Source organism: Dipodomys merriami, unplaced genomic scaffold, assembly GCF_024711535.1.
Source record: "Dipodomys merriami isolate MVZ:Mamm:240054 unplaced genomic scaffold, mDipMer1.0.p SCAF_366, whole genome shotgun sequence".
Classification (NCBI taxonomy): domain Eukaryota; kingdom Metazoa; phylum Chordata; class Mammalia; order Rodentia; family Heteromyidae; genus Dipodomys; species Dipodomys merriami.
This window is the reverse complement of record NW_027205226.1, coordinates 743,297-764,055: the sequence shown is the minus strand read 5'-3', so window position 1 is coordinate 764,055 and position 20,759 is coordinate 743,297. Positions and strand designations below refer to the sequence as shown.

The 20,759-nt window shown below is 46.4% G+C and overlaps 1 protein-coding gene across 1 annotated transcript in view; it reads right to left on the bottom strand.

The window, feature by feature from the left end:
• The window catches only part of LOC138804470 (m7GpppN-mRNA hydrolase), a 29,664-nt gene that overhangs the window by 7,613 nt on the left and 1,292 nt on the right, over positions 1 to 20,759 (bottom strand). Inside the window, exons 2-10 of the mRNA XM_069988740.1 lie at positions 16,810 to 16,961; positions 15,930 to 16,057; positions 15,268 to 15,366; positions 9,280 to 9,432; positions 9,062 to 9,174; positions 8,630 to 8,737; positions 6,389 to 6,527; positions 3,736 to 3,846; positions 1,326 to 1,377 (exon numbers count right to left, since the gene is read on the bottom strand). Of these exons, the coding sequence (XP_069844841.1) occupies positions 1,326 to 1,377; positions 3,736 to 3,846; positions 6,389 to 6,527; positions 8,630 to 8,737; positions 9,062 to 9,174; positions 9,280 to 9,432; positions 15,268 to 15,366; positions 15,930 to 16,057; positions 16,810 to 16,961 (1,055 nt within the window). The remainder of the gene's footprint in view (positions 1 to 1,325; positions 1,378 to 3,735; positions 3,847 to 6,388; positions 6,528 to 8,629; positions 8,738 to 9,061; positions 9,175 to 9,279; positions 9,433 to 15,267; positions 15,367 to 15,929; positions 16,058 to 16,809; positions 16,962 to 20,759) is intronic.

The window sequence follows — 20,759 nt, the reverse complement described above, 5'->3', positions numbered from 1 at the left end:
TTTAAAAAAAAAAAAATCTCAAAATGCAAGTGCTGTGAAAAGACCATTCCACTGGAAGATGGGAAAGAAGACAGCGCCAGAAAACAATGATGAAGGCTACCAGTCGTTAAACAACTTCAGAAAACCTGAGACTACAGCTCGGTAACTACTCCAGACTTTCTTAAGCAGAGCAGGATGTCTCAGGAGGTTTGAAATGGACATCGAGAAGCTAGGACAGAAAATCGTCAGAAAGCAGGGTTCTCGGGCTGGGAAGGTGGCTCGGTGGTAGAGCACTTGTCTTGCATGCATGAGGCCCTGGGTTCGATTCCTCAGCACCACATAAGCAGAAAAAAATCCAGAAGTGGCGCTATGGCTCATGTGGTAGAGCGCTAGCCTTGAGCTAAAGAGCTGAGGGACAGCGCCCAGGCCCAGAGTTCAAAGCCATCACAATCACACACACATGCACACACGCACACACACATACAAGCAGGATTCTCAAGACAAGAATCCTTTGGTACTTCATTCTACATGTTTTGTATATCCATTCCACACACAACTAATAACCTTCTGCAATGTTCTTGAACATGTTTTGTTTTTTTAAGGTTCTGTTAACTGACTTCTGAATAGATGTTAAGAGTTAAATTAACAGCCGAGCCCGTTTTCTATCACTGAGGTGATCCCCAAAAAATGCTACTAAAAGGACTTCTCTCCCAGCTTCGCTGTGGTGAACTCTTGCTGTGCTAGCGATGGCGGGGGTGGAGCTCGGGGCTCTGTGCTGTGCTATGTGATGGCTGTGGAGACTCTGAGTGAAGGGTAAGACGCTTCAAGAAAAGCGCCAGGAAAACTGAGCATCAACATGTAGAAGAAACTGGACCCTGAAAGGGGACAGGGCAGCCCTCCAGCCCATGTGTAACGAGTGTAGTCTAAACCAAAACAGACCATGCCTCCCCCACCCCTCGCCCCCAAGCCGCACCCCGCACCACACACAACAGCGACCTGAAGTGGCCTACGGGGAAACTGAACCACAGAGGAACCTTTGCGAATGTTACACCAAACCCCAAAACAACTGAGAGAAGACTACATCCAACTGGACCCCTGGGTCTCTCTCCTCTCCACCAACCCCCAGTGCTGTCCGAGGACTCGCGCAGGGCTTGGGCCCAGCACACAGCACCGGCACCAGCACGCTGACCGGCCTCTCTGGAGCACTCACGCCACGCACACTGCACACCCCGCACACCCACCGCACGCCCGCTCAGCAGGCAGCAGCCCCCAGGCCCCCAGCTGAAACCTCACCTCAGGAGAACCAAACCCCACCCCATTTTCTTAAAAAACAGAAAAGGACTTGCCTGTTTCAAAGTTGTCCTGAAGTTTTCGTGGGTGCAGTTTCTTTTCACATTTCTATTAAAAAACACAAAACACACACAAGAGTAGTTACCAGTTATTTTTTACTTATTAAAAATCAGGAGCGCCAGACTCTGGTGGCTCACACCAGTCGTCCTAGCTACTCAGGAGGCTGAGATCTGAGGATCGCAGTTCAAAGCCAGCCTGGGCAGGAAAGTCCATCAGACTCTCATCTCCAACTAACCACGTGAACTGGAAGTGGCACCGTGGCCCCAAGTACGAGAGCGCTAGTCTTGAGCAGAAGGGCTCAGGGACAGCGCCTAGCTTGAGTTCAAGCCCTAGTACTGGTGTGTGCACACACACAAACACACGCATGCACACACATACACACAATCAGGAAATACATATAATCAAACCTCTCTTGAAGAAAATTAAACCAGCAATCCAATCACCATCCCCATTCTGAGTCTTTTTTTTAAGCCTAAAACTTACTTTAATTCTGGTTACAATAAAGACACCAGACAAAGAAAATTATATATCCTACAACTCAACCCAGAAATAGCACTATTTCAGTTATAGCTTTCCAGCTTTTATCCCAGGAAGGCACGGATAAATGCATTTTTATATAGTTAACTCTGAAGGGAACTAATTACAGCACACTGATACTGTTGTATGACCCTCCGTGGGGCCTGACACGGGGGGGGGGGGGGCCACCTGTTCCTGTCCCTGGGTTACATCCAAGGCAGTTCTAGAAACATGTAAAACAAAACCATGTTCTAATCAGTGCCAATCTGCGTTGTCTTCTTACTTTTGTTGTTGTTTGGGGCAGTACTGGGGACTGACCCCAGGGGTTCCTGGTTTGCTACTTAAGGGCTCTACTGACGTGGAGACACACTCCAGTCTTTGTACTCACGCTATTTTTCAAGACAGTCTCGTTTTTGCCTTCCCAAGTAGTTGGGAATAGGGCTCCACCTCAGTTCTGCTGGCTTAATGGTACTCTATTAATACAGCACCCGCGTCTGTATTTTCATAATTGCAAAGAGAATTCCAGGCCTTTCATTCAGCCCAGCACTTTTCTAGACAGGCTGTACAATTTACTATTATTTACGATTTGCTAATATACTCAATAATATGCAACTTGGAATTACCGATGTTTTTATATTTGTCTGTGATGGGGAAAGATCACTGCACCAGTGTTTACATTCATGGAGCAGAGTTCAATACTTTTATATGTTTATACTTAGAAACTTGTATTTCTTCTCTTACAAACTGTTCATACTTCACTATCATTTTATTAAGACAAAAGTTCAAGTTTTTCTACACAACTTTGAGAGTAACTTGTGAAATATCTAAAAAAAAATCCCACAGGAATTTTGAATGACTAAATTCTAGATTAATTGGAGACATGTACTGTCATTAAGGAAGCACTTGCTGCATCTTATTGAAGCCTATTCATTATGATCATCTTCTCGCTCCTGCCAATCCTTTCTCAGAGCCGAGTAAATAAAAATGCAAAGTCTGACAGTAACTGTACCATGTTTACTGGTGGAATCATGATAGCCAAGTTGTAAATAAGCTACATTCAGGGAATTTGTGTGAAAATACTTTGACAAAAAGAAACCCCACAGCACAGGCAAGCAAGGACATGAGAAGTTATTAACTTAGACAGCAATTACAAAGTAAAGTTACAGGACTGGGAATGTGACTTAGTGTTAGGGTGCTTGCCTTGCATGCATGAAGCCCTGGATTCAATTCCTCAGTACCATACACAGAAAAAGCCTGAAGTGCCGCCGTGGCTCAAGTGGTAGAGCGCTAGCTTGAGCACAGGGAGGCTCAGGGACAGAGCAAAGGCCCTGAGTTCAAGCCTCAGAACCAGGGGGGTGGGGGGAGGAGTACATTTACCCTATTAGGAATCTTACATAATGGATTACTGTACAAAAAAAAAAAAAAAAAGACAAAAAACTACCTAAGCTGGTGGCTCACGCCTCTAATCCTAGCTACTCAGGAGGCTGAGATCTGAGGATCACGGTTCAAAGGCAGCCTGGGCAGGAAAGGCTGTGAGACTCTTATCTCCAATAAACCACTAGAAAACTGGAAGTGGCACTGTGGCTCACGCAATAGCGCTCTTGCTTTGAGCTGAAGAGCGCAGGGACAGCGCACAAGCCCAGAGTTCAAGCTCCACAACCAATACAAACAAACAAACAAACAAAAAGTACCTAAGGAGTTGCTTAGATATATACCCAAACCAATGTCATAAGTCAGTCTGTAATTCAGAGTAGCTGGATTTTTGGGTACATGAACACAACAGTACACAATCTGGACCTAAGAAGCCCTGCAGATGCATGAGTCAGAGTAAGAACCGAGTGTGTCACACCCACGCACCGACCTCCTCTGGGAGAAGCGCTGAACACTTACCATCAAGGGATTCTGTTGCTTTGCTGGTTGACTGTGGATTCCATTTGTTCTTTTCTTTTGGTTAGGCGAGTCTTGATACTGCTTCCTGCCATTTCCCCTCAAATTCTGATTCTGTTTTTCCAGTAAAAAGAAGTAAAATGTGAGTTTGTGGCACAATGTTGTTATACACAAGAATCTCTACGCCTGTGTTTACAGCTGCTTAACCCCAGAGCTGAGCAGCGGCAGACACTCTCCTAACTCCACATCCATGTCTTTTTTTTTTTTTTTTTTTTGGGTCCAGTCCTGGAGCCTGAACTCTGGGCCCGGGCACTGTTCCTCAGCTCTTCAGCTCAAGGCTAGCGCTCTACCACTTGAGCCACAGCGCCACTTCCGGCTTTTTTCTTATGTGGTGCTGAGGAATCGAACCCAGGACCTTGAGCATGCAAGGCAAGCGCTCTACCACTGAGCCACCTTCCTAGCCCCGAACATCCACCTATTTCTTATGAAAGTAGTTTGTTCTAAAGCCACAGGTACAATGGCCTCTCCCTGCCCCACCTCTCCCTTTCCCCACGGACGGCTGAGACTGGCTCTGAGTGGCTCCCTACTTGAGCTCAGCAAGCCAGCCTGCGTGAGGCGGCCCTGGCTACAGGAACAAATAGAAACAAAAGCACAACCACAAGAGTGGAGGGGACGCAGCGCCCACGGGAAGCGACAGCACTCAGGAAGGAGGCGCTGAGGCCACACAGGCACCGGATTCTTTTGTATTTTTTAGCTGGTGCAGGGTCTTGAACTCGAGGCTTGGGCACTGTCCCTCGGCCTCTTTGTGCTCAAGGCTAGCTAGCACTCTACCACTGGAACCGCAACGCCCCTTTCAGCGTTTTCTGAGGACTTTATTGGAGGTAAGAGGCTCACAGACTCTTCTGCCGGGGCTGGCTTCAAACCCACAGTCCTATGAGTAGTTAGGATGACAGGCCTGAGCCCTGCCAGCACAGTTGTTAAGAGTAGAAAACAGGCAGTACGTGTCATCAGTCATTAGTTACTAGGAAAATCTGCCGTAAAGTTTTAATCGATTCTTAAGTGAATAATCTTCCACTAAATGTTCAGGTTGGGCCTTTTGAACTTTTGAGTGTTTTTTGTTGAGTGCTATCTCTTAGGTAAAGGTGAATCTACTAGAACCATAGCTCCACTTCTAGTTTGGGGTTTTTTTTAATGGTAATTCAAGATGAGTCTGGTGGACCCTCCAACCTCAGGTGAGCCGCTGGCATCCAGCCAAACAGCAACTTTTAAAACACTTCATTTTCATTTACCTTGAAAGGATGACTATTTAACAGGACTAACTAAAATGGGGTGACTCAGCCAACTATAGGTACATATATATGATAAATGAAAATGACAAATGAAAATTTCATATTTACATTCCGTCTACCTACGGGAAAAAAACCAAGCAGCTACTAAGACAGGTGAAAACAGTAACAAACCCCAAGTAACTACAGGAAAAATGGGTGCCAGAGCCTGCCGCGTCCTGCTACCTACCACACAGGTGCACGCTGGCATCTGTCTGGTTTTCCTGTTACACTGTGGTGTAACACACATAAAATTCACCACAGAACCGACTTTATACATACTCCAGTGGCACCTAACACAATTTTAACAACTGTCATCACCGGGCCCTTCCCAACTGTTTTGGTGGTGCTAGGATCAAATACTTCGCCTTGCACAGGACAAGCATGAGCCCACAGAAGCTCCGCACCCACAACACAACACAACTCCATCCGCCTCCTCCTCCTCCAGCCTCAACTTCTGCTCTACCTGTGTGCTCAACTCTCTACCTGACAGGATCTGTTCTGCTGTGCCTGTTTGTTTAGGGCCCCACTTTTAAATTCTTTTAATTTACACACCTAAGCGTGGGAAGAGCGAGTCACCTGGTAACCACATTTAACTGGCTGAGGGACCACCAGCTGTTTTCCCTAGCCAGACCGTTCACATTCCCATTGGTAATGCACAGGGCTCCAATTCTTCCTGCTCTTACCAACGCTGGTCACTTTCTTCGTGTGGGTTCTATTACTACCAGAGTCACTCTAATTCGTAGTAGGCATTTTACTCTAATGCTGTCTTGTATTTCCCAAATGGGAACGTGGGCCATCTTTCTGTTCGTAGGGACCCCCTGAATACCTTCCTCTGAGAGTTTTCTAATCAAGTTGTCTGCTCTCTTTCAAACAGGGTTGGGCTGTTTTGTACGACTATCACTATAGCTTTTGTGTAGATATCTATACATATATACTTATCTCTGGATATTAATCCTTTACCAGATACATGACTGGTGTATACTTCCTCTCATCTTGTGCGTTTTTTTCCCCACTTTCTTGACTGAGCAATTCAGTGTGTATGTTTTTTAAAAAAATGATTACCACTCGGAAGGCAAAAACAAAAAGACAAAAATATTAGTAAGCAGATGGAATAATTCTAACTCAAATACTGTTCCTAGCGTGTTCTCCCTTGGTAACGTCTACCCATTTGTCTCATAAGATTCCCATCAAGGTCAGCTTCAGATCACAGCAGAAGGCTGGAGGCTCTGCCCGAGAGTTCAGAGCTCACTTAGCCATGCACACGAGTTCTGTCGGCGACCGCCGTGCCACTCCTCACTCGGGAGTGAGTGGGGCGCGCGCACACGCACCTTGGCTTTGAGAAGGTCGGACGCCTCGTGGCCGCCGCTGCCGCCGCCGCCGGGCTTCTGCGGCTGCCTGTGCTTCGCCCATTGGTCACCGGGAGATCCTTCGGGGAACAGCTGCTGACTGTGGCGGAATTTGGTTCGACTACACCAGGATTTAAGAAGCACAAGTCAGATGAGACAGTTGTCTGGGCCTGGGGGCGCTGTCCCTGAGCTCTTCAGCTCACGGTGAGCGCTGTACCACCTGAGCCATAGCATACCAGTTCTCTGGTGGTTTCTTGGAGATGAGTCTCATGGACCTTCCTGCCTGGGCTGGCTTCTAACCACAATCCTCAGATCTTAGCCTGCTGAGTAGCTAAGATTACAGGCATGAGCCACCAGCACCTGGCTTTGTAACCATCTCTTGAATATTTAATCTTCTATTTGTCTTTTAACTAGACTTTTCTAAATTTTTAAATTTTCCAATAGCGGGTTTGAACTTGGGGCTCACCCTTGCTAAGCAAACACTCTGCCTCTCGAGTCTTTTTTGATTTTTCAATTCAGGTCTCACATGGCTAGCCAGGCTGGGCTGGCCTGTAGGTCTCCTGATACTTTTCATACAGTTAGGAGTGCAGACATGAGCCACTGTAGGTGACTTTTATTGGTTGAGGTGAGGTCTCAAGAACTTTTTGCCTGGGCTAGTCTTGAACTTCGATCTTTCCCAATATGCTCTCCCTGAGTAGCTGGGATTATAGACATATACCACCTGCCTAATAGCTTTTTTTCTTAATTGGACACAACTTATATTCTTACTGAAACGTTTCCAGTATGGAACTTAACCCTACACATATTAGTTACACAGTATAGCATACACTTAACTTTAGTGATCTTGCCACACAGGATGGCACACATGCGTGTGTCGAGTCACAAATACCAAGACCACAAAAGAGTAGTAGCTTTCCAAAACACATTAAGAGTTCTTCAGGGCTGGGAATGTGGCTCAGTGTTAGAGAGCTTGCCTCACATGCATGAAGTCCTGGGTTCGAGTCCTCAGCATCACATACACAGAAAAAGCTTAGAAGTGTTGCTGTGGCTCAAGTGGTAGAGCGCTAGCCTTGAGCACAGAGAGGCTCAGGGACAGCGCCCAGGCCCTGAGTTCAAGGCCCAGGACTGGCAAAAAAAAAAAAAAAAAGAATTCTTCACCGTTTTACTGAAAACCTAACAAAATCTCAGCCTTTTTATCCCTTTAGACAATCATTGAAACGCTTCTGCTAACACCTTGTGGCTGTGGCTGCGGCTGCATGGTAATATCCTAAGATCCCTTCCATGTCCACCTGCAAACAGAAGTGGAGGGCCGCCTTTCCACGGCTGCACCATGGGGCAGCGCACAGCCCGACCCTGGCAGATTCCCCGAATAATGATCATTTCTGAAATTTTTCTTTTCTAAACCCCTATTTCAGAACTTTGTGATAGCATCTTTCTTTTTAACTTTGGCTACGTTGCTGTCTACCTTATGGCTTCGACACTTTGGTATTATTACCAAAGGAAAAATTACCAAAGGAAAAATAGACTCTTAAGCTCTGGTTCTCATAAAACCTAAGTAGAACAGAATAGTTGCCATTTTTAAACCGCTAGCTGTGATTATGGCTTGTTCCTGCTGCTTAATTGTTAAAGCTCTATGGGAAACGCTGCCCGTCCATTTTAGAGAAAATGTGAAAAACAGTTCTTGATCCTATCAAAGGCAACGTGGTGGTTAAGCCAATTGGAAACACACGCCTGTTTATGTGACTTTCCCTGTCTGCGTAATTGTGATTTGGGTGCATGAGCTTGAGTTCACACCCATGTCACAAACACACCTCATAATACATAGCCGATGGCAGGGAAGTACGCAAAAATGCAAACCAAGTCTTCACAGCTCTGTGGGAAGCTGTAACCATTTACCAGTGCCCTGGCCTCTCCTGTACAACCAACCAGAGCTCAGCACACCTGCCTCATGCCTGGCGCCGTCACCTCTGAGGGAGGACGCAGAGCAGAGCGACTCCAGGAAGGCCTCTCTCCTAGCTGCCGGCACCCTCTCAATTGTTTAAAAGCGTGTGCGGAGCTCCATCTACCTGCTCTCATCAAAAACCTTTGAAAACAGTCTTCCACGAGACCGGTTAAGAAAAAGCACCTCCAAAAAGGAATCTGTACCTCTGCGAACTTTAGAAGCAAATAGCACTGCAGTAGAAATCACGAGAAAGTCAGAATTCTGTGAATGCATTTCTGTACCTCAACTTCTCCACGGTGGGCTTAGCTGGGGTGCTTCCAGCTGAGGAAAAGCCATTGTCGCTGTCTGAAGAGTCCCCGAATCTTCGAGAAAGCCAGTCCCTTAGCGGTCTGTGAAAGTATTAAAAATTCACCTTTAACACCTGCAGTCTCAGATCTCTGAAAGGCGGCTTTGTATGTCAAGTAATATATACATAGAGAAGTTATAGCCAGCAGCGTATTGAATGGGGAAAACGACAATCATTGCCTCTCAAGTCAGAACAAGACTCTTTCCGTCTTTAAGAGTACTCGAAGGCTTAGCTACGGCAGTACTGGTAATAGAAAAACATAAAGAGGATGCACTTAAGAGGAAAAAGTCCGAAACAGCAGCAGCAAAAGGAAAGAAGAAAACGGGAGGGGAGGAGGGTGGGAAAGGGGGAGGAAAGCTCAGTGTACCTGATAAAGGGAATGGCCATAAAAAATTTGTTAGGTGCCAATCCAAGTTTGGATTTTGGAGTCATATCATTTCTATGACAGGGCAGTTTCTCAATGGAAAACCATTCAATGTTCTGAAACACAGGAAGAAAAGGAAAAAGATCTTTAATGATTATCAAGTTCTTAAAGGAATTTCCCACTTGACTCACCAGGGATGAAGGTGCTCAAGGGTTACATACACGAATCTCTCTTCTTGTTTTGGGGTTAAACTTCGTGTCCTTGGGGACCCCTGGAATGATGTACAGGCGAGCGAGCTGGTCATTGATGCGCAGCTCAATGTAGTCATCCTTACAGATGTACTCCTTGATATCAAAACCAGTTTCCTCAAAGACCTGGAAATCAATTTGAACGAAACGTTCAATTTTAACGGTTAGAGTTCCAGTGCGATGCAATCTATTTCAAAGATGAAAACTCCAGAAATATCCAGTCACTACAGGTACACAAATGCTAAAGCAGGACTAAAGACGTTCTTGCATATCTGCAGCTTCTTTTTGGGGACTTCAGCTCTGGGGCTTGAACTTTGGGCCTGGGTGTTGTCTGGGACAGACAACAGGCGAGCGCTTCTACCACCACGCTGAGCCACAGAGCCACTTCTGCAGCTCCTTTTTAAATATGCAGAAGTGACTGGTAATGGGAGCTCATTCAGATGCACAGACTGCAGGAGGAGAGCACGGCATCTGTGTGCTTGTGCTGCCTGGGAAGAACGGGAACATACATGCAGAGTGAGGAGTGCAGCCGCGCCGCTCCTGAGGGAGGGGGAAGGAGGTACGTGGGACACAGGAAAGACAGGAGGAATGGACTAGACTTCTAACGCAGCCTTTCTTAGAGTGTGTGTGTGGGGAGGGGAGGGCTACAACACAAATCTCAGGATTACTATTACACAAAACCCTCACTCTTTCCTTCAGCTAGAGAAGGAAGATGTGCTTGCTCTAACATACTAAGCTGATTAAGATAAAGACCAGTCGGGTGCCGGCGGCTCACGCCTGTCATCCTAGCTACTCAGGAGGCTGAAATCTGAGGATTGCAGTTCAAAACCAGCCCAGGCAGGAAAGTCTCCGAGACTGATCTCCAATAAACTACTCAGAAAACTCGAAGTGGGGCTGTGGCTCAAGTGGTTGAGCGCTCACCTGGAGCTGAAGAGCTGAGGGACAGCGCCCAGGCCCAGAGTTCAAGCCCCATGACCGGACCCCCCCAAAAAAAGAAGTAGATAATGTGATACTGAGAGGTAAAGAGGGACTCTCCTCTGGCCTGTGTTGGTATCTGCAAGGTATTGCAGGTATACAGGAAGCAAGTGCACTGGAGAGCAATGGCTGACATCCAAACACAGCTTACACACTTCCCAGAACAAAATATCAAGTGCTCAGTGCAGAAGCTCCCTAGCTTCACACTTCCCCAAATCCTAACACTCGCATACACGGGGGAGCGTAATTAAGCTGTCACTCACGGGCGTCACGGCTCACTCATGCTGCTGAGCACGCAGCGGGGACCAACCAGATGTTTTACCAAGATTTAATCTACTACTTGAGACAGCTTAAAAGTGTTTTGACTGGAATGTGGGTGCAGCAGCAGTGGAGTACGTGCGCCGTGTGCACAAGGCCCTGGCTCAGCCTCCAGCAGCGCCAAACAAGCCACACACACAGTGTGACTGGCACGTCCATCTTCAGAGATGAGATTGGTTATTATGACAACTGAGACTGCTGTAACCTAAAAACTTTCACACCGATGACAGTAGAAAATTTCTCCTCATCATAGACGCTGTTGAGTCAAAAGGGAGGACCCAAACCAGAGGGCACAACAGTTCATAAGCAGAATACATTAAAAACTCTATCAACTAGACACGTGATCCACTATAAAAGGGGAAAGTCAGCCAAGGGTAGTGGCTCACACCTGCTATGTTAGCTACTCAGGAGGCTGAGATCTGAGGATCCCGGTTCAAAGCCAGCCTGGGCAGGAAAGGCCACGAGACTCTTATCTCTAATAAACCACTTAGAAAACCGGAGTGGCGCTATGGCTCAAGTGGTAGAGCACTTGCCTTGAGCCGAAGAGCTAAGGGACAGTGCCCAGGCCCAGAGTTCAAGCCCCAAGAGCAACAAAATAAAAAAATAAAAATGGGGGTGAGGGGAGAGTTGACATGAAAAAAGAGTTTAACATGTAAAAAGACACTTTAGGAAGGAGACACTGAAGTACCAAGTAAGATGACATCCTTAAATTTCAGGAAATGCCGTGAAAGCCACAATGACACACACACCACGGTTAAAGAGCTTAACGTGCTAATGTTTCGGCCAGGACACCGCACCCTGCAGCTGGTAGGTAAATTTGTACAGCCTCCTGAGAAGCTCCTGGCAGTGGCCCCTGTGTGATTCAGCCCGGCCACGCTCAGAGAAATAAGGATCATTTCCCTTCAAGACATGCATTCACAGCAGCCCTTATTCATTTATCAAGAACTGGATAGACTGCAATGCACAAGAAGACAGAGGAGGAAGTGTGACACAGGTATACACTGAAATTCTGAACAGCGTAAGAACCAAGTATCGACAGGTGCTGCGACACACAGACCCGAGCCGGGGAGGCCGCAGCCGGCGTCAGACCCTAACCAGGAAGGTCAGGAGCCAGCAACACTCAGCTACCGTTTGGAAGAAAATGTTCATTATCGCTGGCTCTGCACTTGTATAAGAAGAGGAGTTACTGGTTTCTTTTTACCCTTCTGATAAGCTTGTTGAACAAAGATTATAGGAGGAACTGCAAGTCTCACTGCGTTTTTTTAAATCTTCAAAAAGAAATCTGAGTGGAGATTTAGTCTGATCGCATCTGAGAAGTTCCTGTTCTCTGCGAGTCAGGAGGAAGCCAGCAGCAGTGGGGCTGTTTTGTTTCTTCTGACCACGGGGCTTCTGGGAACCTGGGGAATGTTTTTCTCTACTGAGTCACAGTGAGGAAGTGCGAGGGGCAGGAAGGGCTGGACTTGCTCTGTTGTTTGGGGTGGAGGGGGGATCACGAGCCGGTGCAGATGGGCAACCAAAGAGGTGCATTAGAGCAGGAGCAGGCCCATGCGGACAGAAGGGAAAAGCCCCTCAGCTCTCCCACAGTCCCCGGCCCAGCCCGTACCAGTCAGTCCACGGGCTTCATCCCAACATGCAGCCCTGTGCTGACTGAGACTGAGAGCAAGGGACACTAGAACAGCTTTCCTGGGAAATTCCCTCATCTGCAGAAGACCACCTATGAAGTCAGAGAGCCATGGCCTTCAGCCTCATCCGGGGTTTCATTAGCAGAGCTCACAGCCAGGAGGGGAAGACAGAAACGTAACCACAGCTGAGCAGTCACAGCGCCCTCCACTTCCAAACACCATCACTTCCAATCTGTTCCCAAGGATCATGCACGGCCCCTCCAAACCACCTACTCCCCAGCTCTCTGACTACGGAGACAGGGTCTGCGCCCCAAAGCCTGCAGGCGGCCCCACCGGACACATCTTTCTCCTATCACAACAGTCATTGGGAAACTTCCAAAGGCAAAGGCGTTTTCTAACAAAAACAACCGACACCTCCTTCCCAAAGTGCTCAAAATGGACTGCAAAATGAGGCGTTCACTCTCCCCAAACATTTCCCGAGATAAACTTTTGATAGCTGACTTACGTGCCAGCCACTTCTTCACTGTGACTCAGAGTAGGGAAAAACATTCCCCGGGTTCACAGAAACCCCGTGGTCAGAAGAAACAGAACAGCCCGACTGATAAGTAACTTCTCAGATATTATCAGACTACATCTCCACGTCAGATTTCTTTTTGGAGAGTTAAAAAAATACACAGTGAGACGTGCAATTCCTCCTATAACCTTTGTCCAAAAAGCTTATCAGAAGAGTAAAAAGAAACCAGTAGTTCCTCTGCCATCATACAAGCGCAGAGCTGGGGGATGATGAACGTTTTCTGCCAGATAATATGAACACTGTACTATTCTGAAAGTACAAGCTAACTGTTAAGTACCATCTGCTTGACCTCAAGAACAACACGGTGTCCAGTGTCCAGGGGGTTGTGGAGAGGAGCTCTCCCCGGCTGGAGGGCGGCCTGCTCCAGAAGGCGCAGCTCCTTCCCATCCTAAACAGCTCTCCTAGCACATTACTGTTGCCCTGCTCACAGCCTGAGAGACCCACACTTTACTGCCTTTCTTGCTATACCTGCGCTACCCTGGTTGCCTGCACCTGTGCCCGCCGAGAATTACTTGTGGTTACGGAGATAAACTATAGAGCTCCCTTCTCGTTACTTAGGTGCTGGCACTAGAGCTTGAACTCAGACCACGTTCTTGCTCAGGATTTTGGCTCATGGTTGGTGCTCTGCTGCCTGAATAACACCTCCAGGCTGGCATTTTGCTGGTTCATTGGAGATCGGGTCTCTTGGACTGTTCTGCCTAGGTTGACTTAAACTAGCACCCTCCAGGTCTCAGTCTCCTGGGCAGTTAGGTGTGAGCACAGAGATTCTTGTGTCATTATCAGCGATCCTCAAGAATATTAAAGATATAATCCATTCCATTTACTCTATTTTCTTTTTATATGAAAAATATATGGAAGGGTAAACATTTAATCTTTCTCCCAGTAATAAAGCTAGTTAATAGTAACTGAGCATTTCTATACACCAAACAACACACTAAGCATGGTACCTAGATTTTGAATTCATTACATGCCACGTGAATAAATTTCACCAGGTGATCCTTAACTTTTTCATGACCAACAACAAGAGTTAGTTAAGGACAGAAAAATTGTGTGTGGGGGGGGGGGGTCAGTCATGGGGCTTGAACTCTGGGCCTGGGTGCTGTCCCTCAGCTCTTCAGCTCAAGGCGAGCGCTCTACCACCTGAGCCACAGCACCACTTCCAGTTTTCTGGTGATTCACTGGAGATAAGAGTCTCACAGACTTTCCTGCCCGGGCTGACTTTGAACCACAATCCTCAGATCTCAGCTTCCTGAGTAGCTAGGATAACAGGCGTGAGCCACCGGCACCTGGCAAAAATCTGTTTTTAAAGAACTTTTACAAGGTATATATCCAGAATTACTGTTCTCCTTCCTGTTAGTGAAGGGAGAAGAGAAACTGATGCCTCACCATAAATAAGGGTAGAAATACAGACGTTACCCTAACATGTCAGCAATACCTAGAAATCATTTTTGACATCTGTGTCCTAAATCTCTTGGTACCTCAAAGCTAGCCCAGAGACTCCATCTCCAATTAACCAGCTATCAACCGTGATCGCACTGTCTGCCTACTTGTAAAGCAAGAGAAAAAGACTGAGTTTAGGGCATCATTCTAAGTCTAATTTAGAAAATGGAGGGGGGGAACCTTTCCCTATCTGTTAATTGAAGTCAAAATGGAGAATGAAGCACTGATAAATGATTATGAAAGTGGGAATCTGGTTTTCAGCTAAGACATTGGATCTTCTGATTCTACAACACTGTAACGCCACCCAGTGGCAGAGGGACATACTGCTAAAGACCTTCATCATTTGAAAGTGGCAATGCTCAGCAGGACCTGAATTGTGTCTTCTTGTAACCAGAACAATTCGAGTTAAAGCCCCAACCCTCGCGGTGATGAAGTTAGCGGCCCACCACTGCACCACCCTTGGCTCACAGGCACCAGGCTCCTCTGGTCTTGTACCCGTATGAACACACAGGTGGAAAGTGACATGTCTCTTGGGCCATGGAGAAAGCCCTCAACAGGAACCAATCTACTGCCCCGGAACTGTTGAGTGAGGGACACACTTCACAGTTCAAACAATCTGAAACACACAAGTCCTCACAAGCTATCGCTTATGGAAAGGAAAAGCTCTTGGGCTGGGAAGGTGGCCCAGTGGTACAGTGCTCGCCTCACATGCATGAGGCCCTGGGTTCAATTCCTCAGCACCACCTAAGCAGAAAAAGCTGGAAGTGGCGCTGTGGCTCAAGTGGTAGAGCGCTCGCCTTGAGCTGAAGAGCTGAGGGACAGCGCCCAGGCCCAGAGTTCAGCCCCCAGGACCTTCCAAAAAAGCTCTTAAGAGGAGGGGGTAATTTCAAAAAATGGACAAGGAAAATTAAAAACGGTTAGGACAAAGCGATGTGGACCAAATTCCAGTGATAGCCCAAGTTACCTTACGCACTGAAATGCAACACCGGGAGCCTAAAGACCAGATTTGCCACTGGAACCGCAATGACTTACCTCTCTCGCAGCACAGTCGTGAGGAGCTTCTTCTTTATTGACTTTTCCCTTTGGAAAGCCCCAGCCTGACTTTGCTAGGTACCCCTGAACCAGCAGCACCTACGGAACAAGCACAGATGAAAATCGAACCTGCCCTCCTGCCCGTGCTCCTTCCAAAACCAGAACTGGAGCTCTTCAAGGAGGTTTACACAGCACTCGGCTTCACGGTGTTCCATGATTCAAATACACTAATGTGAACAAAGGCATTCTGCCTACTTAAAATTCGTTTGCTGACAATAGCTCAACACTTTGATACTGGTACTGGGGCTTGAACTCAGGGCCTAGGTGTTGTTCTTGAAATTTTCCCCAAGACTAGCAGTTTACCACTTGAGCCACAGCTCCAGCTTTTTGCTGGTTAGCTGGAGACAAGAATATCATGGACTCATCTGCCCCAGCTGCCTGCAAACCTCAATCCTCAGCTCCCAGTCTTTTGGGCAGTGAGGATTGATGACAGGTGTGAGCCCCTGGCTCACTAAGCAAGTCTTAAGACTCAAAGAGCATTTACAAGGCAAAATCTGGCCTTTCACCACTCAAAGTTCTAAATATGCCAGAACTTCATAACTCTATGTAATAAACACTAACGCCTTATGATCATTTCACTCAGAGTCTTGTCTTATACTCACATTTTCAAGTGTCTCATCAAGAATAATTGCTCCATATGTTGGCACTCCCATTTTATATTCCTTCCATTCATCCAAAACTTTTTCCACATCTTCACCTTGTGGCAGCAAAAATGGACAATGGCTGAAGAGTATAAACAGTGTAAAGGAAGTTTCTTTCTCATTAACATAGCTTGACAAGTTCTCTACAGAAAGAACTATTTAAATAAACTGTGTATGAAATTATTCAAACCTTCATCTAACATTTGTTTTTTATTCCACATTCATCTTCTCTTGAGCAACTCACTATCGATGTCTACATTTACCACAGACACTAATCAGGTAACATTTTAGATGTTCAGCAAATGAAGGCCTCAAATAACAATTACCTTAAATAGTTCTCACCAAATAGTCTATTTAATTCATCATAGCAAAGTCAACAGACACTGAAAGAAACCAAAGCACAAATATATTGCTTTGTGCAAATATACTGTTAAAACAAGAAGCCATCAGCCACAAAAATGGCTAAGGCGTTTAACTCTGTAATCAGTGTTCATTTCCTAGGAACACAGATCTAGAAATAGGAATGCTCCTAATTCTGTTAGACAGAACCCAGTCCTCACACAGGCTGCTCTGGGCAGAGCTAAATCACCAGCTCTTGCTGTCCATCTGACAAAGGCGAGCGCTTTACCACTTGAGCCACAGCGCCACTTCTGGTTTTCTGGTGTTCACTGGAGGTAAGAGTCTCACGGACTTTCCTGCCCGGGCTGGCTTTGAACCACGATCCTCAGATCTCAGCCTCCTGAGTAGCTAGGATTATAGGCGTGAGCCACCAGTGCCCGGCTCTAGCACACGTTTTATTAACAAGAATGAAAGACCATCGTTACAGTAACGAAAAGGATATCAGCTTTAGCAAAGTCTCTTATCCCACACTGAGGTAGTCCTGGTGTGTTCTGCATGTAGAAATCCAAGTAAAACCAATGGGCAAGTTCAATCTGAAAACACACTCGGATGGCATTGTCTCGTTCCTCACTGGGGATATGCAAAATAAATCGGCTGTCAAAAACAAAGAGCAAAAAAGTTACACTTAGGAACTGTAACAATTTATTCTAACCCATTAAACTCCATGCCCAAGACCCTCTTCCCTGGGAGAGACCACAGTAGCAATGGGTATATGGGGCAAATTCCCACAGGAGGAAAGAGCCCTGGACAGGAGGAGCTGGGTGCAGGCACACACGCCAGCAGGTGGGAGGCGGGCGGGGCAGGAGCTGGAGAGGGGCCAGCCTGGGTGGGCCACACGTAGTCAATCTGACTGTGTGTGGGGCGGGGGGGGGGGGGGGGGGGGGGTAGAGGATTCACAGACAGACACAGAAACACAAGGAGAGAATAAAACACACGAGCATCATCTGTATCTTGGGCGAGATGTGGTTAGAGTGCCTGCCTAGCTCAACTCAGAGGCTCTAAGTTCAAACCTTGGAGTCACCAGTACGTAAACTAATAGAGTTCAGCTACCTGAATAATGTGTATCTCCATACACAGTATCAAGGGGGAAGGGGAGTTAAGTGCATAGAAACGAAGCACCGCCAGTGCATGGCATGCACGGCCAGGGCATCACTGAGGATGCAGAACGCACTGTGCTTTTGGTGCAGCGTCTGGGACTGGGTCTCTGCCCACGTGCTCAGCTGACATCACTCTGAAGGGTTATCACATCCAGGACTGGTAAGTCACCATCCCCCCTGGCCTGTCCTCCTCCACCAGCACCTTGAAGACGTATCCTGGGAGACGAGAACACAGCCTCCACCATGAAAGCACACCTGACCCCTCGGGGCAGCCTATGCAGACCCCCTGGGCGGCAGCAGTGGTCCGACGGCACCCGCGCGCCCTGTTCTCCTCAGACGTCCAGGGGCCACGCTCACCCCCACGGGTCTTCCATTCTGACCCAATTCCCCTCTACGCTCACAGGCTTTCATTCTCTTGTAAGCAGCACTGCTCCAGGCTTCAGCCAACAGCTGGGCCCTCTCCCATTTCCCTGCCCACGCCTCTTCCATGTGACTGTCCAATCACGCCACTGCGTGAGAGGGGGGTGAAGCTCACAGAGGTGCAAGGAGTCCCTACGACGAGCTTTCATCTCTGCATGTCAGCCCCCCCGCCCCCATCCCATAAAAAGTTAGAAAAATAAACACCAAACTCCAAACCTCTTTTTTCACAAATGGCCCACAAGCCCCTGACATAAGTTTTTTTTCTTTTCTTTTCTTTTGGTGTTGAGTCTGGGACTTGAACTCAGGGCCTGAGCTTTTGTGCTTAAAGCTATAGCGCTCCACCACTTGAGCCATAGCTCCACTTCTGGTTTTTCGGTGGTTAACGGAAACAAGAAACTCGGGGACTTTCCTGCCCAGGCTGGCTTCAAAGTGGGATCCTCAGATCTCAGCCTCTGGAGTAGTTAGGATTACCGGCGTGAGCCACCAGCACCCCACTTAAAAAAACTTTTTCTTAAGTTCCTGACACACATCTTTCTCAAATACTTCACTTTCCCTAGTCTTGTATATAACCTCAAAAAAATTTTCTTGGAGTAACAGTTAACATTTATTGGTCTTAACTATGTGTCCACGGGCTCTTCCAAACTTGCTCAATGGCAATACCTTGCCTTTGTATTGTTTTACCATCTAGCGAATTGCTCCACATCCATTTCCATCTAACCTTTCATGTAAAAAATTATGCTATATCAAAGTCAAATATCCCCATAACGAGCTACAGATTTACTTATTATGTATTTTACACGTACTCTATAAATTATAAAGCAAAATTTTCCCACTGTAAACCGTCTTTTTTCTGAATGTGTATACACACACTTAAAAATCTAACAAAAGGGGGCTGGGAAGGTGGCTCAGTGGTAAAGCGCTTGCCTTGCATGCTTGAGGCCCTGGGTTCGATTCCTCAGCACCACATAAGCAAAAAAAAAAAAAAAAAGTCAGAAGTGGCATTGTGGCTCAAGTGGTAGAGTGCTAGCCTTGAGCTGAAGAGCTGAGGGACAGCGCCCAGGCCCAGAGTTCAGGCCCACAACCGGACCCAAAAAAAAAAAAAAAATCTAACAAAAGGCACCATGTGACTAACAGCTCTTGTACTCAGTAGTATACATCTTTCAGTACACAAAATACTCCATTTCTGTCTCCTAGCTGGAAAATAAAATTCTGTATTTTGGATTACAACCAGTCGAATGGGCAGTTGTTTTGAAATTTTAATTCTCTACTTTTTCACATCAGTAAATTTTACATTTCTTCAAAACTTAACTCATATGGTAATGACCAAAATAGGCAAAATAACTTGAAATAGTAAAATGTCCTAAGTATACACCAGCAATAGAAATGGAGGAAAAAAATGCAGCAAAAATGACAGGCTACACAAAATTTATATAGTAACAGGTATGTAGGAATGCAAAGAACACCAGAAAAATAAGCTTTATGATTTAAGCTTTACTTTTGTAAAAATAAAACAAATTCCTTTTTTTTTCTTTTTTGGCCAGTCCCAGACTTAAACTCAGGGCCTGGACACTGTCCCTGAGCTTCCTTTGCTCAAGGCTAGCACTCTACCACTTGAGCCACAGCACTACTTCTGGCCTTTTCTGTGTATGTGGTACTGAGGAATCGAACTCAGGGCTTCATGCATGCAAGGCAAGCACTCTACCACTAAGCCACATTCCCAGCCCCAAAATAAAACAAATTCTAAGTGGGGGGGGGGGGGGGAATGGAGAGGCAGAAAGACCCACCTTGGCTCAAGACTCTTTGTGTCTCAAAAAAATATATATATATGTTTAACTCACAATCAAAAGCCTGATTATTAAAATACAGCCTCAAATTAATCAGCAAGCATTAACTTAAAAAACAGCATTAAGCTGGGTGCTGGTGGCTCACGCCTGTAATCCTAACTACACAGGAGGCTGAGACCTGGAGACCGAGGTTCAAACCAGCCCCGGCAGCAAAGTCCATGAGACTCTGATCTCCAATAAACCACCAGAAAACCAGAAGTGGTACTGTGGCTCAAGTGATAGAGCACTCATCTTGAGCTGAAGAGCTTAGGGACAGTGCCCAGACCCAGAGTTCAAGCACCATAACTGACAAAAACAAAACAAACAAAAAAACAACATTACTTTTAAACCCTGAAGTTTTAAGATATAGTTATTTCTTTCACTACAAGTTTACCAAGTAGCTAGTCCTAATACTTTTTCTTTCTGGGTCCAGTCGTGAGGCCTGAACTCTGGGCCTAGGCGCTGTCCCTCAGCTCTTCAGCTCAAGACTAGCGCTCTACCACTTGAGCCACAGTGCCACTTCTGGCTTTTTTCTTTTTGCTTATGTGGTGCTGAGGAATCAAATCCAGCACCTCACGCATGCAAGGCAAGTGCTCTACCACTGAGCCACCTTCCCAGCCCTAGTCCTAATTTTTAGATTCCATTTATATTATTTTTCTTGTAACAGAAAACAAAGATTTATCTAAGAATAGTTTAGTTACGCTCATTAGAAAATCAGGTATTGAGGCCTAACAGAGGTTTATAAAACAGTGTAATTATTCTGTGAACAGTCTACTCCTACTTACAACAGCTGATGTCACTTATTAAAATGATGTAACCCTAGGTAATATATAATAACCCCAATGTTCACCGGAAGACTTAGCTTAGATGCCTTCCAGAATGCATAAGGTCATCTGATGGTACCTCTAAGTCAACTTTACCTCCCAAGGACTCAGCTTTGTTTTTCCTGACTACAAAATGCACAGCCTTTCAAAAAGTAAGACTGGAGGAAGGTCCAGTGGTAGAGGGTCAACCTACCAAAGCCAAGGTCCCCGAGTTCGGACACCAGCACT